The sequence below is a fragment of the Melopsittacus undulatus genome (genome assembly GCF_012275295.1).
Source record: "Melopsittacus undulatus isolate bMelUnd1 chromosome 29 unlocalized genomic scaffold, bMelUnd1.mat.Z SUPER_29_unloc_1, whole genome shotgun sequence".
Taxonomy (NCBI): Eukaryota; Metazoa; Chordata; class Aves; order Psittaciformes; family Psittaculidae; genus Melopsittacus; species Melopsittacus undulatus.
The window spans coordinates 193,013-204,053 of NW_022993941.1; the positions used below are offsets into that span (position 1 = coordinate 193,013).

General features: G+C 51.1%; 1 protein-coding gene across 1 annotated transcript; it reads left to right on the forward strand.

The window, feature by feature from the left end:
• Positions 1-460: 460 nt before the first annotated feature.
• SH2B1 (SH2B adaptor protein 1) lies at positions 461-11,041 on the forward strand. Its single transcript, XM_034073619.1, has 8 exons — positions 461-606; positions 1,722-1,814; positions 3,031-3,122; positions 3,598-3,695; positions 4,907-5,074; positions 6,761-7,020; positions 8,959-9,130; positions 10,857-11,041. Exons 2-8 carry the CDS (start codon positions 1,776-1,778, stop codon positions 10,925-10,927), a joined length of 900 nt encoding a protein of 299 aa, XP_033929510.1. The 5' UTR covers positions 461-606; positions 1,722-1,775; the 3' UTR covers positions 10,928-11,041.

Sequence of the window (11,041 nt, forward strand, 5' to 3'; positions counted from 1 at the left end):
GAATCCCATTGGGAAGTGCATCGGGAAGTGGATCGGGAATTGCATTGGGATCCCCATTGGGAATCCCATTGGGAACCCCCTCGGGCATCATTCCCACCACCGGGAATCCCTCGGGCAGACCCAAAGGAGCAGACCCCCCCCCCTCCCCCTCCTCCCCCCCCTCCCCCCTCCTCCCCTCCCCCAACCCCATTCCCAAAGCCAAGCTCCGGAAGCGCTTTTCCCTGCGGAACGTCGGGAAGCGCATCCTGCAATGGCGGACCGGGAATGCCGCCCCTCCCCCACCCCCCCCCCTCCCCCCATTCCCATCCCCCCCCCCCATTCCCAACCCCATTCCCATCCCCCCCCCACCAATTCCAACTCCAACTCTTCCGGAAGTGCCCCTCCCCCCCCCGGATCCCGCTTCCGGTTGGGACGAGCCCCCCCCCCCCCCCCCCCCGCCCCTCCCCCCCCCCCCCCCGCCGGGAGGGGCTCCTGGAATTCCTGGACCCGGAAGTGGAGGAGGAAGAGGAAGAGGAAGGAGCCGGAAGTCGATGGCGCCGCTGCCGCCTCCTGCTCCTGCCCCACCCCCCCCAAGGGCCCAGCCTGGAGCTCTTCCTGCCCCCACATGTATGGAAATCTGCCTTTTCCAGCCCAAAATTCACCTTTTCCCCATCATTTCCTGGCCCTTTTTTCCCGTTTTCCTCATCTTTTTATGGGTTTCTCACTGAATTTCCCATTTTTTCCCATTTTTCCCCTTTTTCCACCTAATTTTCCATCATTTCCCACCAATTTTCCCATCATTTTCCATTATTTTCTATCATTTCCCATTTTCCCCCATTTCTCCCATTATTTCCCATCATTTCCCATCATTTCCCATTATTTCCCATTTTCCCCCATTTTTCCCATAATTTCCCATCATTTCCCATTATTTCCCCATTTTATCCCATTTTTCTCATCATTTCCCATCATTTCCCACCCAATTTCCCATTTTTCCCATTATTTCCTTTCATTTCCCACCAAATTTTCCACTTTTTCCCATTTTTCCCCTTTTTCCACCCAATTTCCCATCATTTCCCACCAAATTTCCCATCATTTTTCATCATTTCCCCATTTTCCCCCATTTTTCCCACCATTTCCCACCAAATTTCCCATTTTTCCCATTTTCCCCCATTTTTCCCATTATTTCCTTTCATTTCCCAATCAATTTCCCACTTTTTCCCATTTCTCCCCTTTTTCACCCCATTTCCCTTCATTTCCCACCAAATTTCCCATCATTTCCCATCATTTTCCCATTTTTCCCATTGTTTCCCACCAAATTTCTCATCATTTCCTATAATTTCCCATTATTTTCCCAATTTTCCCCCATTTTCCCCATCATTTCCCCTTATTTCCCACCAAATTTACCACTTTTTCCCATTTCTTCCCTTTTTCACCCCATTTTTCCTCGTTTCCCACCAAACTTCCCATCATTTCCCATTTTCCCCCATTTTTCCCATCATTTCCCACCTGATTTCCCATTTTTCCCATTATTTCCCATCATTTCCCATCATTTTCCATTATTTTTTATCATTTCCCATCATTTCCCCATTTTCCCTCATTTTTCCCATTGTTTCCCACCAAATTTCCCATCATTTCCTCTCATTTCCCACCAAATTTAATACTTTTTCCCATTTCTCTCCTTTTTCACCCCATTATCCCCCATTATTCCCCATTATCCCCCCCCCATTCCCTGCCCCCCACAGGCTCCTCGGCCTCTCCTGACCATTCCCTGCTCCTCCATTGCTGCTGCCTCCCCCATGGAATTCCCGGACAAGGAATCTGCCTTCATCCTAAAGGTGGGAATCTGGGAATGGGGGGGGGGGGAAATGGGATAATGGGGGGAAAACAGTGGGATAATGGTGGGAAAAGTGGGATAATGGTGGGAAAATAGGGATAATGGGGGGAAAACAGTGGGATAATGGTGGGAAAATAGGGATAATGGTGGGAAAACAGTGGGATAATGGTGGGATAATGGTGGGAAAATAGGGATAATGGTGGGAAAACAGTGGGATAATGGTGGGAAAACAATGGGATAATGGTGGGAAAAGTGGGATAATGGTGGGAAAATAGGGATAATGGTGGGAAAACAGTGGGATAATGGTGGGAAAATAGGGATAATGGTGGGAAAACAGTGGGATAATGGTGGGAAAACAATGGGATAATGGTGGGAAAACAATGGGATAATGGTGGGAAAACAGTGGGATAATGGTGGGAAAATAGGGATAATGGTGGGAAAACAGTGGGATAATGGTGGGAAAACAATGGGATAATGGTGGGAAAAGTGGGATAATGGTGGGAAAATAGGGATAATGGTGGGAAAACAGTGGGATAATGGTGGGAAAACAATGGGATAATGGTGGGAAAATAGGGATAATGGTGGGAAAATAGGGATAATGGTGGGAAAACAGTGGGATAATGGTAGGAAAATAGGGATAATGGTGGGAAAAGTGGGATAATGGTGGGAAAATTGGGATAATGGTGGGAAAACAGTGGGATAATGGGGGGATAATGGTGGGAAAATAGGGATAATGGGGGGAAAATAGGGATAATGGTGGGAAAAGTGGGATAATGGTGGGAAAACAGTGGGATAATGGTGGGAAAAGTGGGATAATGGTGGGAAAATTGGGATAATGGTGGGAAAACAGTGGGATAATGGTGGGAAAATAGGGATAATGGTGGGAAAATAGGGATAATGGTGGGAAAACAGTGGGATAATGGTGGGAAAAGTGGGATAATGGTGGGAAAATAGGGATAATGGTGGGAAAACAGTGGGATAATGGTGGGAAAAGTGGGATAATGGTGGGAAAATAGGGATAATGGTGGGAAAAGTGGGATAATGGTGGGAAAACAGTGGGATAATGGTGGGAAAAGAGTGGGATAATGGTGGGAAAACAGTGGGATAATGGTGGGAAAAGAGTGGGATAATGGTGGGAAAACAGTGGGATAATGGTGGGATAATGGTGGGAAAGCAGCAGGTTCCCCCTCCTCATTCCCAGTTTCCCACTGGTTTAGCTGGAATCGGGTCGGGAATACTGCCTGGAAGCGCCGGATCCACAGCAGCTCCGGGGCTGGCTCGAGGACATCCGGCTCTGCCTGCCCCCGGGGTGAGTCCATCCCCCACCATTCCCAGTTGGATACTGGTTTGACCATCATTATACTGGTTTTTGTTCCTTTCATCCCAGTTTTCCTGCTTTTATCCTGGTTTTTCTTCATTTTATCCCAGTTTTCCCAATTTTATCCACTTTTTCCTGGTTTTTTCCATATTTATCCCATTTTTATTCTCATTTTCCCATTTCTATCCTGGTTTTCCCCCTTTTATCCCAGTTTTATCTCTTTTATCCCAGTTTTCCCAGTTTCATCCCTATTTTCCCACTGTTATCCCTATTTTCCCACCATTATCCCACCCTTATCCCTATTTTCCCACCATTATCCCATTGTTTTCCCACCATTATCCCACTTTTCCCACCATTATCCCTCTTTTCCCCCCATTATCCCACTGTTTTCCCACCATTATCCCACTTTTCCCACCATTATCCCCCCATTATCCCAGTATTCCTTATGGATTCCATCCCCCCCTAGGGATGAACTGGATTCCTCAGCCCCCTCCTGCTCCAACCACTCGGATGCAGGATCCGGACGGGAGCTTCCGACTGGGAGCAGTGAGCACCTGACCCAAGGTGAGACCCATTCCCAGTCATTCCCAGTTCATTCCCAGTCCATTCCCAGTCCATTCCCAGTTCATTCCCAGTTCATTCCCAGTCCATTCCCAGTCCATTCCCAGTTCATTCCCAGTTCATTCCCATCCCATTCCCAGTTCATTCCCAGTCCATTCCCAGTCCATTCCCAGTCCATTCCCAGTCCATTCCCAGTTCATTCCCATCCCATTCCCAGTTCATTCCCATCCCATTCCCAGTTCATTCCCAGTTCATTCCCAGTTCATTCCCAGTTCATTCCCAGTTCATTCCCAGTTCATTCCCATCCCATTCCCAGTTCATTCCCAGTTCATTCCCAGTTCATTCCCAGTCCATTCCCAGTCCATTCCCAGTTCATTCCCAGTCCATTCCCAGTCCATTCCCAGTTCATTCCCAGTCCATTCCCATCCCATTCCCAGTCCATTCCCATCCCATTCCCAGTCATTCCCAGTCATTCCCAGTCCATTCCCAGTTCATTCCCAGTTCATTCCCAGTCCATTCCCAGTCCATTCCCAGTCCATTCCCAGTTCATTCCCAACCATTCCCAGTCCATTCCCACCCCATTCCCCCCCATTCCCTCCCCATTCCCCCCCATTCCCCCCCATTCCCACCCCATTCCCACACCATTCCCCTCCCATTCCCCCCCATTCCCACCCCATTCCCACACCATTCCCCTCCCATTCCCACCCCATTCCCAGTCCATTCCCCCCCCATTCCCCCCCATTCCCCCCCCATTCCCACCCCATTCCCACCCCATTCCCCCCCCATTCCCCCCCCATTGCTCCCCCATTCCCACCCCATTCCCCCCCATCCCCCCCCATTCCCCCCCCATTCCCCCCCCATTGCTCCCCCATTCCCACCCCATTCCCCCCCATTCCCACCCCATTCCCACCCCATTCCCACCCCATTCCCACCCCATTCCCCCCCCATTCCCACCCCATTCCCACCCCATTCCCCCCCCATTCCCCTCCCATTCCCACCCCATTCCCCCCCCATTCCCCCCCATTCCCCCCCCATTCCCCTCCCATTCCCACCCCATTCCCACCCCATTCCCTCCCCATTCCCCTCCCATTCCCACCCCATTCCCCCCCATTCCCCCCCCATTCCCCTCCCATTCCCACCCCATTCCCACCCCATCCCCACCCCATTCCCACCCCATTCCCACCCCATTCCCACCCCATTCCCACCCATTCCAGGTGCTTCCGGCCCCGTCTCCTCGTCGCTGTCTCCCAGTTCGGTGGCTGCTTCCTTACTGGGATCAATGGAGCTGCCCCCCCCGGAGCTGCCCCCCCGGATCCCTATGGATGAGGTCACCGAGCGCCTCCTGCCCCATGGCCCCTTTGGGGAGAGCCCAGAGCCGGCAGGTAACGGGAATGGGATGGGAATCCATAGGGAATTCCATAGGGAATGGGGGTGGGATTCTATAGGGGATGGAATTCCATAGGGAATGGGGGTGGGATTCTATAGGGGATGGAATTCCATAGGGAATGGGGGTGGGATTCTATAGGGGATGGAATTCCATTGGGAATGGGGGTGGGATTCTATAGGGGATGGAATTCCATAGGGAATGGGGTGGGATTCTATAGGGGATGGAATTCCATAGGGAATGGGGTGGGATTCTATAGGGGATGGAATTCCATAGGGAATGGGGTGGAATTCCATAGGGAGTGGGAATGGAATTCTATAGGGGATGGAATTCCATAGGGGATGGGGGTGGAATTCCATTGGGAATGGGGGTGGAATTCCAGAGGGAATGGGATGGAATTCCATAGGGAATGGGATGGAATCCCATAGGGAATGGGGGGGTGGAAAAGGGAGGATTGGGGTCTTTGATCCCACTTTTGGGTGGTTTATCCCAGTTTTTGGGGGTTTATCCCAGTTTTTGGGGGTTTATCCCAGTTTTTGGGGGTTTATCCCATTTTTTGGGGGTTTATCCCAGTTTTTGGGGGTTTATCCCAGTTTTTGGGGGGGTTTATCCCAGTTTTTGGGGGTTTATCCCAGTTTTTGGGGGGGTTTATCCCGGTTTTTAGGGGGTTTATCCCATTTTAAGCTGCTTTTGGGAGGTTATTCCAGGGTTTTGGGGGGTTTTTATCCCAATTTAAGGTGGAATTTGGGGGGTTTGTTTCTCGCCCATCCCCCCCCATTCCCATCCATCCCCATCCATCCCCACCCCATCCCCATCCATCCCCATCCATCCCCCCAACTCCCATCCATCCCCATTATTTTCCCACCCTTTTCCCATTATTTTCCCACCCTTTTCCCATTCTTTTCCCATCCATCCCATTCCCATCCCATTCCCATCCTTTTCCCATCCATCCCCCCATCCATCCTATTCCCATCTCATTCCCATCCCTATTCTTTTACCATCTATCCCCACCCTTTTCCCATCCTTTTCCCATCTATCCCCCTTATTTTCCCACTCTATTCCCATTCTTTTCCCATCCATCCCATCCCCATCCATCTCATTCCCATCTATCTCATTCCCATCCCTATCCATCCCCATTCTTTTCCCATCTATCCCCATTCTTTTCCCATGTATTCCATGCCCATCTCCATCCTTTTCCCATCCTTTTCCCATCCATCCCCATCCATCCCATCCCCATCCAACCCTATCCATCCCATTCCCATCCCATTCCCATTCCCATCCATTCCATCCCCATCCATCCCATTCCCATCCCCATCCATCCCATTCCCATCCCATTCCCATTCCCATCCATTCCATCCCCATCCATCCCATTCCCATCCCCATCCATCCCATTCCCATCCCATTCCCATCTCCATCCCATCCCCATCCATCCCATCCCCATCCATCCCATCCCCATCCATCCCATCCCCATCCATCCCATCCCATTCCCATCCCCATCCCCATTCCCATCCCATCCCCATCCATCCCTATCCATCCCATTCCCATTCCCATTCCCATCCATCCCATCCCCATCCATCCCATTCCCATCTCCATCCCATCCCCATCCATCCCATCCCCATCCATCCCTATCCATTCCCATTCCCATCCCCATCCCCATCCATCCCACCCCCCCCCCCCTCGCCAGGCCCCTTCCTCTTCCAGACCCCCCTCCGTGACGAGGACGAGGATGTCCCAGACGATCCCATTCCCGGGAATGCCGGAGCCTTCCCATTGGAGCATCCCCTGGCCGAGTACCCCTGGTTCCATGGGACCCTATCCCGGCTCCGGGCAGCCCAACTGGTGCTTGCTGGGGGCACTGGGGCCCATGGGGTGTTCCTGGTGCGGCAGAGCGAGACCCGAAGGGGGGAGTATGTCCTGACCTTCAACTTCCAGGGAAAGGCCAAGGTCAGTGGGAATGGGGGGGATTCCCAATGGGATCCATTGGGATACATTGGGGTCCATTGGGATCCATTGGGTTCCATTAGTGTCCATTGGGTTACATTGGTATCCATTAGTGTCCATTGGGATCCATTGGGATCCATTGTTAGCCCCTCCCCAGCGGGGGGAGTATGTCCTGACCTTCAACTTCCAGGGAAAGGCCAAGGTCAGTGGGAATGGGGGCGATTCCCAATGGGATCCATTGGGATACATTGGGGTCCATTGGGTTCCATTGGGTTCCATTAGTGTCCATTGGGTTACATTGGTATCCATTGGGGGCTATTGGTATCCATTAGTATCCATTGGTATTCCATTGATATCCCATTGGTATCCACTGGTATCCATTGGTGTCCATTGGGGTCTATTGGGTTGGATTGGTATCCATTGGTATTCATTGTGATCCATTGGGATCCATTAGTATCCATTGGTATCCCATTGGGATCCATTGGTGTCCATTTGTATCCATTGGGTTCCATTGTTATCCATTGGTATCCATTGGTGTCCATTGGGTTCCATTGGGATCCATTGGGTTTCATTCTATTCCATTGTTGTACCATTGGGCTCCATTGGGATCCATTAGTGTCCATTGGGATCCATTGGGCTCCATTGGGATCCATTAGTGTCCATTGGGATCCATTGTTAGCCCCTCCCCAGCGGGGGGAGTATGTCCTGACCTTCAACTTCCAGGGAAAGGCCAAGGTCAGTGGGAATGGGGGCGATTCCCAATGGGATGCATTGGTATCCCATTGATATCCATTGGGTTCCATTGGTATCCATTGGTGTCCATTGGTGTCCATTGGTATCCCATTGATATCCATTGGTATCCATTGGTATCCATTGGGGTCTATTGGGGTCCATTGGTATCCATTGGGATCCATTGGGTTCCATTGGGATCCATTGGTATCCATTGGGATCCATTGGGTTCCATTCTATTCCATTGTTGTACCATTGGGCTCCATTGGGATCCATTAGTGTCCATTGGGATCCATTGGGATCCATTGGTGTCCATTGGGATCCATTGGGATCCATTGGTGTCCATTGGTGTCCATTGGGATCCATTGGGATCCATTGGGTTCCATTGGTATCCATTGGTATCCATTGGTATCCATTGTTATCCCATCGTTATGCCGTCGTTATCCTGTTGTAATCCCATCGTTATCCCATTGTTATCCCACTGTTATCCCATTGTTATCCCACTGTTATCCCATTGTTATCCCACTGTTATCCCACTGTTATCCCACTGTTATCCCACTGTTATCCCATTGTTATCCCACTGTTATCCCATTGTTATCCCACTGTTATCCCATTGTTATCCCACTGTTATCCCACTGTTATCCCACTGTTATCCCACTGTTATCCCATTGTTATCCCACTGTTATCCCATTGTTATCCCACTGTTATCCCATTGTTATCCCACTGTTATCCCACTGTTATCCCACTGTTATCCCACTGTTATCCCACTGTTATCCCATTGTTATCCCATAGTTATCCCACTGTTATCCCACATTATCCCACATCATTCCCATGTCATTCCCATGTTATTCCCATTGCAGCACCTCCGTCTATCCCTGAATGAGGATGCTCAGTGCCGTGTGCAGCACCTCTGGTTCCCATTGTTATCCCACTGTTATCCCATTGTTATCCCACTGTTATCCCACTGTTATCCCAGTGTTATCCCACATCATTCCCATGTTATTCCCATGTCATTCCCATTGCAGCACCTCCGGTTATCCCTGAATGAGGATGCTCAGTGCCGTGTGCAGCACCTCTGGTTCCCATTGTTATCCCACTGTTATCCCACTGTTATCCCACTGTTATCCCACTGTTATCCCACATCATTCCCACATCATTCCCATGTTATTCCCACATCATTCCCACGTTATTCCCATGTTATTCCCATTGCAGCACCTCCGGTTATCCCTGAATGAGGATGCTCAGTGCCGTGTGCAGCACCTCTGGTTCCAGACCATCCTGGACATGCTGGAGCACTTCCGGGTCCATCCCATCCCATTGGAATCCGGTGGCTCCAGTGACGTCACTCTGCTCAGCTACGTGGTGGCTCCGCAGCGGCCGCTGGGTCAGCTGGGAATGCTGCTGGATCCTATGGGATCATATGGGATTATATGGGATCCTATGGGGGGTATCCTATGGGATCCTATGGGGGGTATCCAATGGGATACTATGGGATCCTATGGGGGGTATCCTATGGGATCATATGGGGGGTATCCTATGGGATACTATGGGATCCTATGGGGGGTATCCTATGGGATCATATGGGGGGTATCCTATGGGATACTATGGGATCCTATGGGGGGTATCCTATGGGATCATATGGGGGGTGTGGGGGGTATCCTATGGGATACTATGGGATCCTATGGGGGGTATCCTATGGGATCATAAGGGGGGTGTGGGGGGTATCCTATGGGATACTATGGGATCCTATGGGGGGTATCCTATGGGATCATATGGGGGGTGTGGGGGGTATCCTATGGGATACTATGGGATCCTATGGGGGGTATCCTATGGGATCCTATGGGGGGTATCCTATGGGATCATAAGGGGGGTGTGGGGGGTATCCTATGGGATACTATGGGATCCTATGGGGGGTATCCTATGGGATCATAAGGGGGGTGTGGGGGGTATCCTATGGGATACTATGGGGGGGATCCTATGGGGGAGTATGGGGGTTTCCCATTGGATTCTATGGGGGGATATGGGGGGGTATGGGGGGTATCCCATTGGATTCTATGGGGCAATATGGGGGGATATGGGGGGTATCCCATGGGATGCTATGGGGGAGTGTGGGGGGATATGGGGGGGATATGGGGGTGTATCCCATGGGATCCTATGGGGGGTATCCCATTGGATTCTATGGTTGGTATCCCATGGGATCCTATGGGGGTGGGGGTGTATCCCATTGGATTCTATGGGGGGGAATGGGGGGATATGAGGGGTATCCCATGGGATACTATGGGGGGGAATGGGGGGGATATGGGGGGTATCCCATGGGATGCTATGGAGGGGTATGGGGGGTATCCCATGGGATCGTATGGGGGGTTATGGGGGTATCCTATGGGGGAGTATGGGGGTATCCCATTGGATTCAGTGGGGGGGAATGGGGGGATATGGGGGTGTATCCCATTGGATTCTATGGGGGGTATCCCATGGGATCCTATGGAGGGTATGGGGGGTATCCCATGGGATCCTATGGGGTGATACAGGGGGATATGGGGGTATATATGGGATATAGGGAATATGCCATTCCCTATATCCCAATCCCATTCCCTATATCCCATTCCCTATATCCCATTCCCTATATTCCATATCCCATTCCCTATATCCCATCCCCTATATCCCATTCCCTATATCCCTATCCCATTCCCCATATCCCACATCCCAATCCCATTCCCTATATCCCATTCCCTATATCCCTATATCCCATATCCCATTCCCTATATCCCATTCCCCATATCCCACATCCCAATCCCATTCCCTATATCCCATTCCCTATATCCCTATATCCCATATCCCATCCCCTATATCCCATTCCCTATATCTCATTCCCTATATCCCAATCCCATTCCCTATATCCCATTCCCCATATCCCTATATCCCATATCCCATCCCCTATATCCCATTCCCTATATCTCATTCCCTATATCCCAATCCCATTCCCTATATCCCATTCCCTATATCCCTATATCCCATATCCCATTCCCTATATCCCATTCCCCATATCCCACATCCCATATCCCATTCCCTATATCCCATATCCCATTCCCTATATCCCCTTTTCCCCCCAGGTCGCGACCGCTCCGGGAGCCGCTCGACCTCCGTTGACCCCGACCCCATCATGGCCACCGACTGCCTCTGACCCCCCCATCCAATGGGATCCCATTCCCATCCCATGGGAACACCGGGAATCATGGGGGGGGAGGGGCAAAAAACCCCATTTTCCCCCTTTTTAACCCCAAAAAGGGGGTTCCCC

Bases quoted from the DNA above. Each gene is read 5' to 3' on its own strand.
- SH2B1 (XM_034073619.1), top strand. From the start codon at position 1,776: ATGGAATTCCCGGACAAGGAATCTGCCTTCATCCTAAAG. The intron at 1,815-3,030 runs GTGGGAATCTGG...CCACTGGTTTAG, and splicing joins AATCTGCCTTCATCCTAAAG to CTGGAATCGGGTCGGGAATA. The intron at 5,075-6,760 runs GTAACGGGAATG...CCCCCTCGCCAG, and splicing joins GGAGAGCCCAGAGCCGGCAG to GCCCCTTCCTCTTCCAGACC.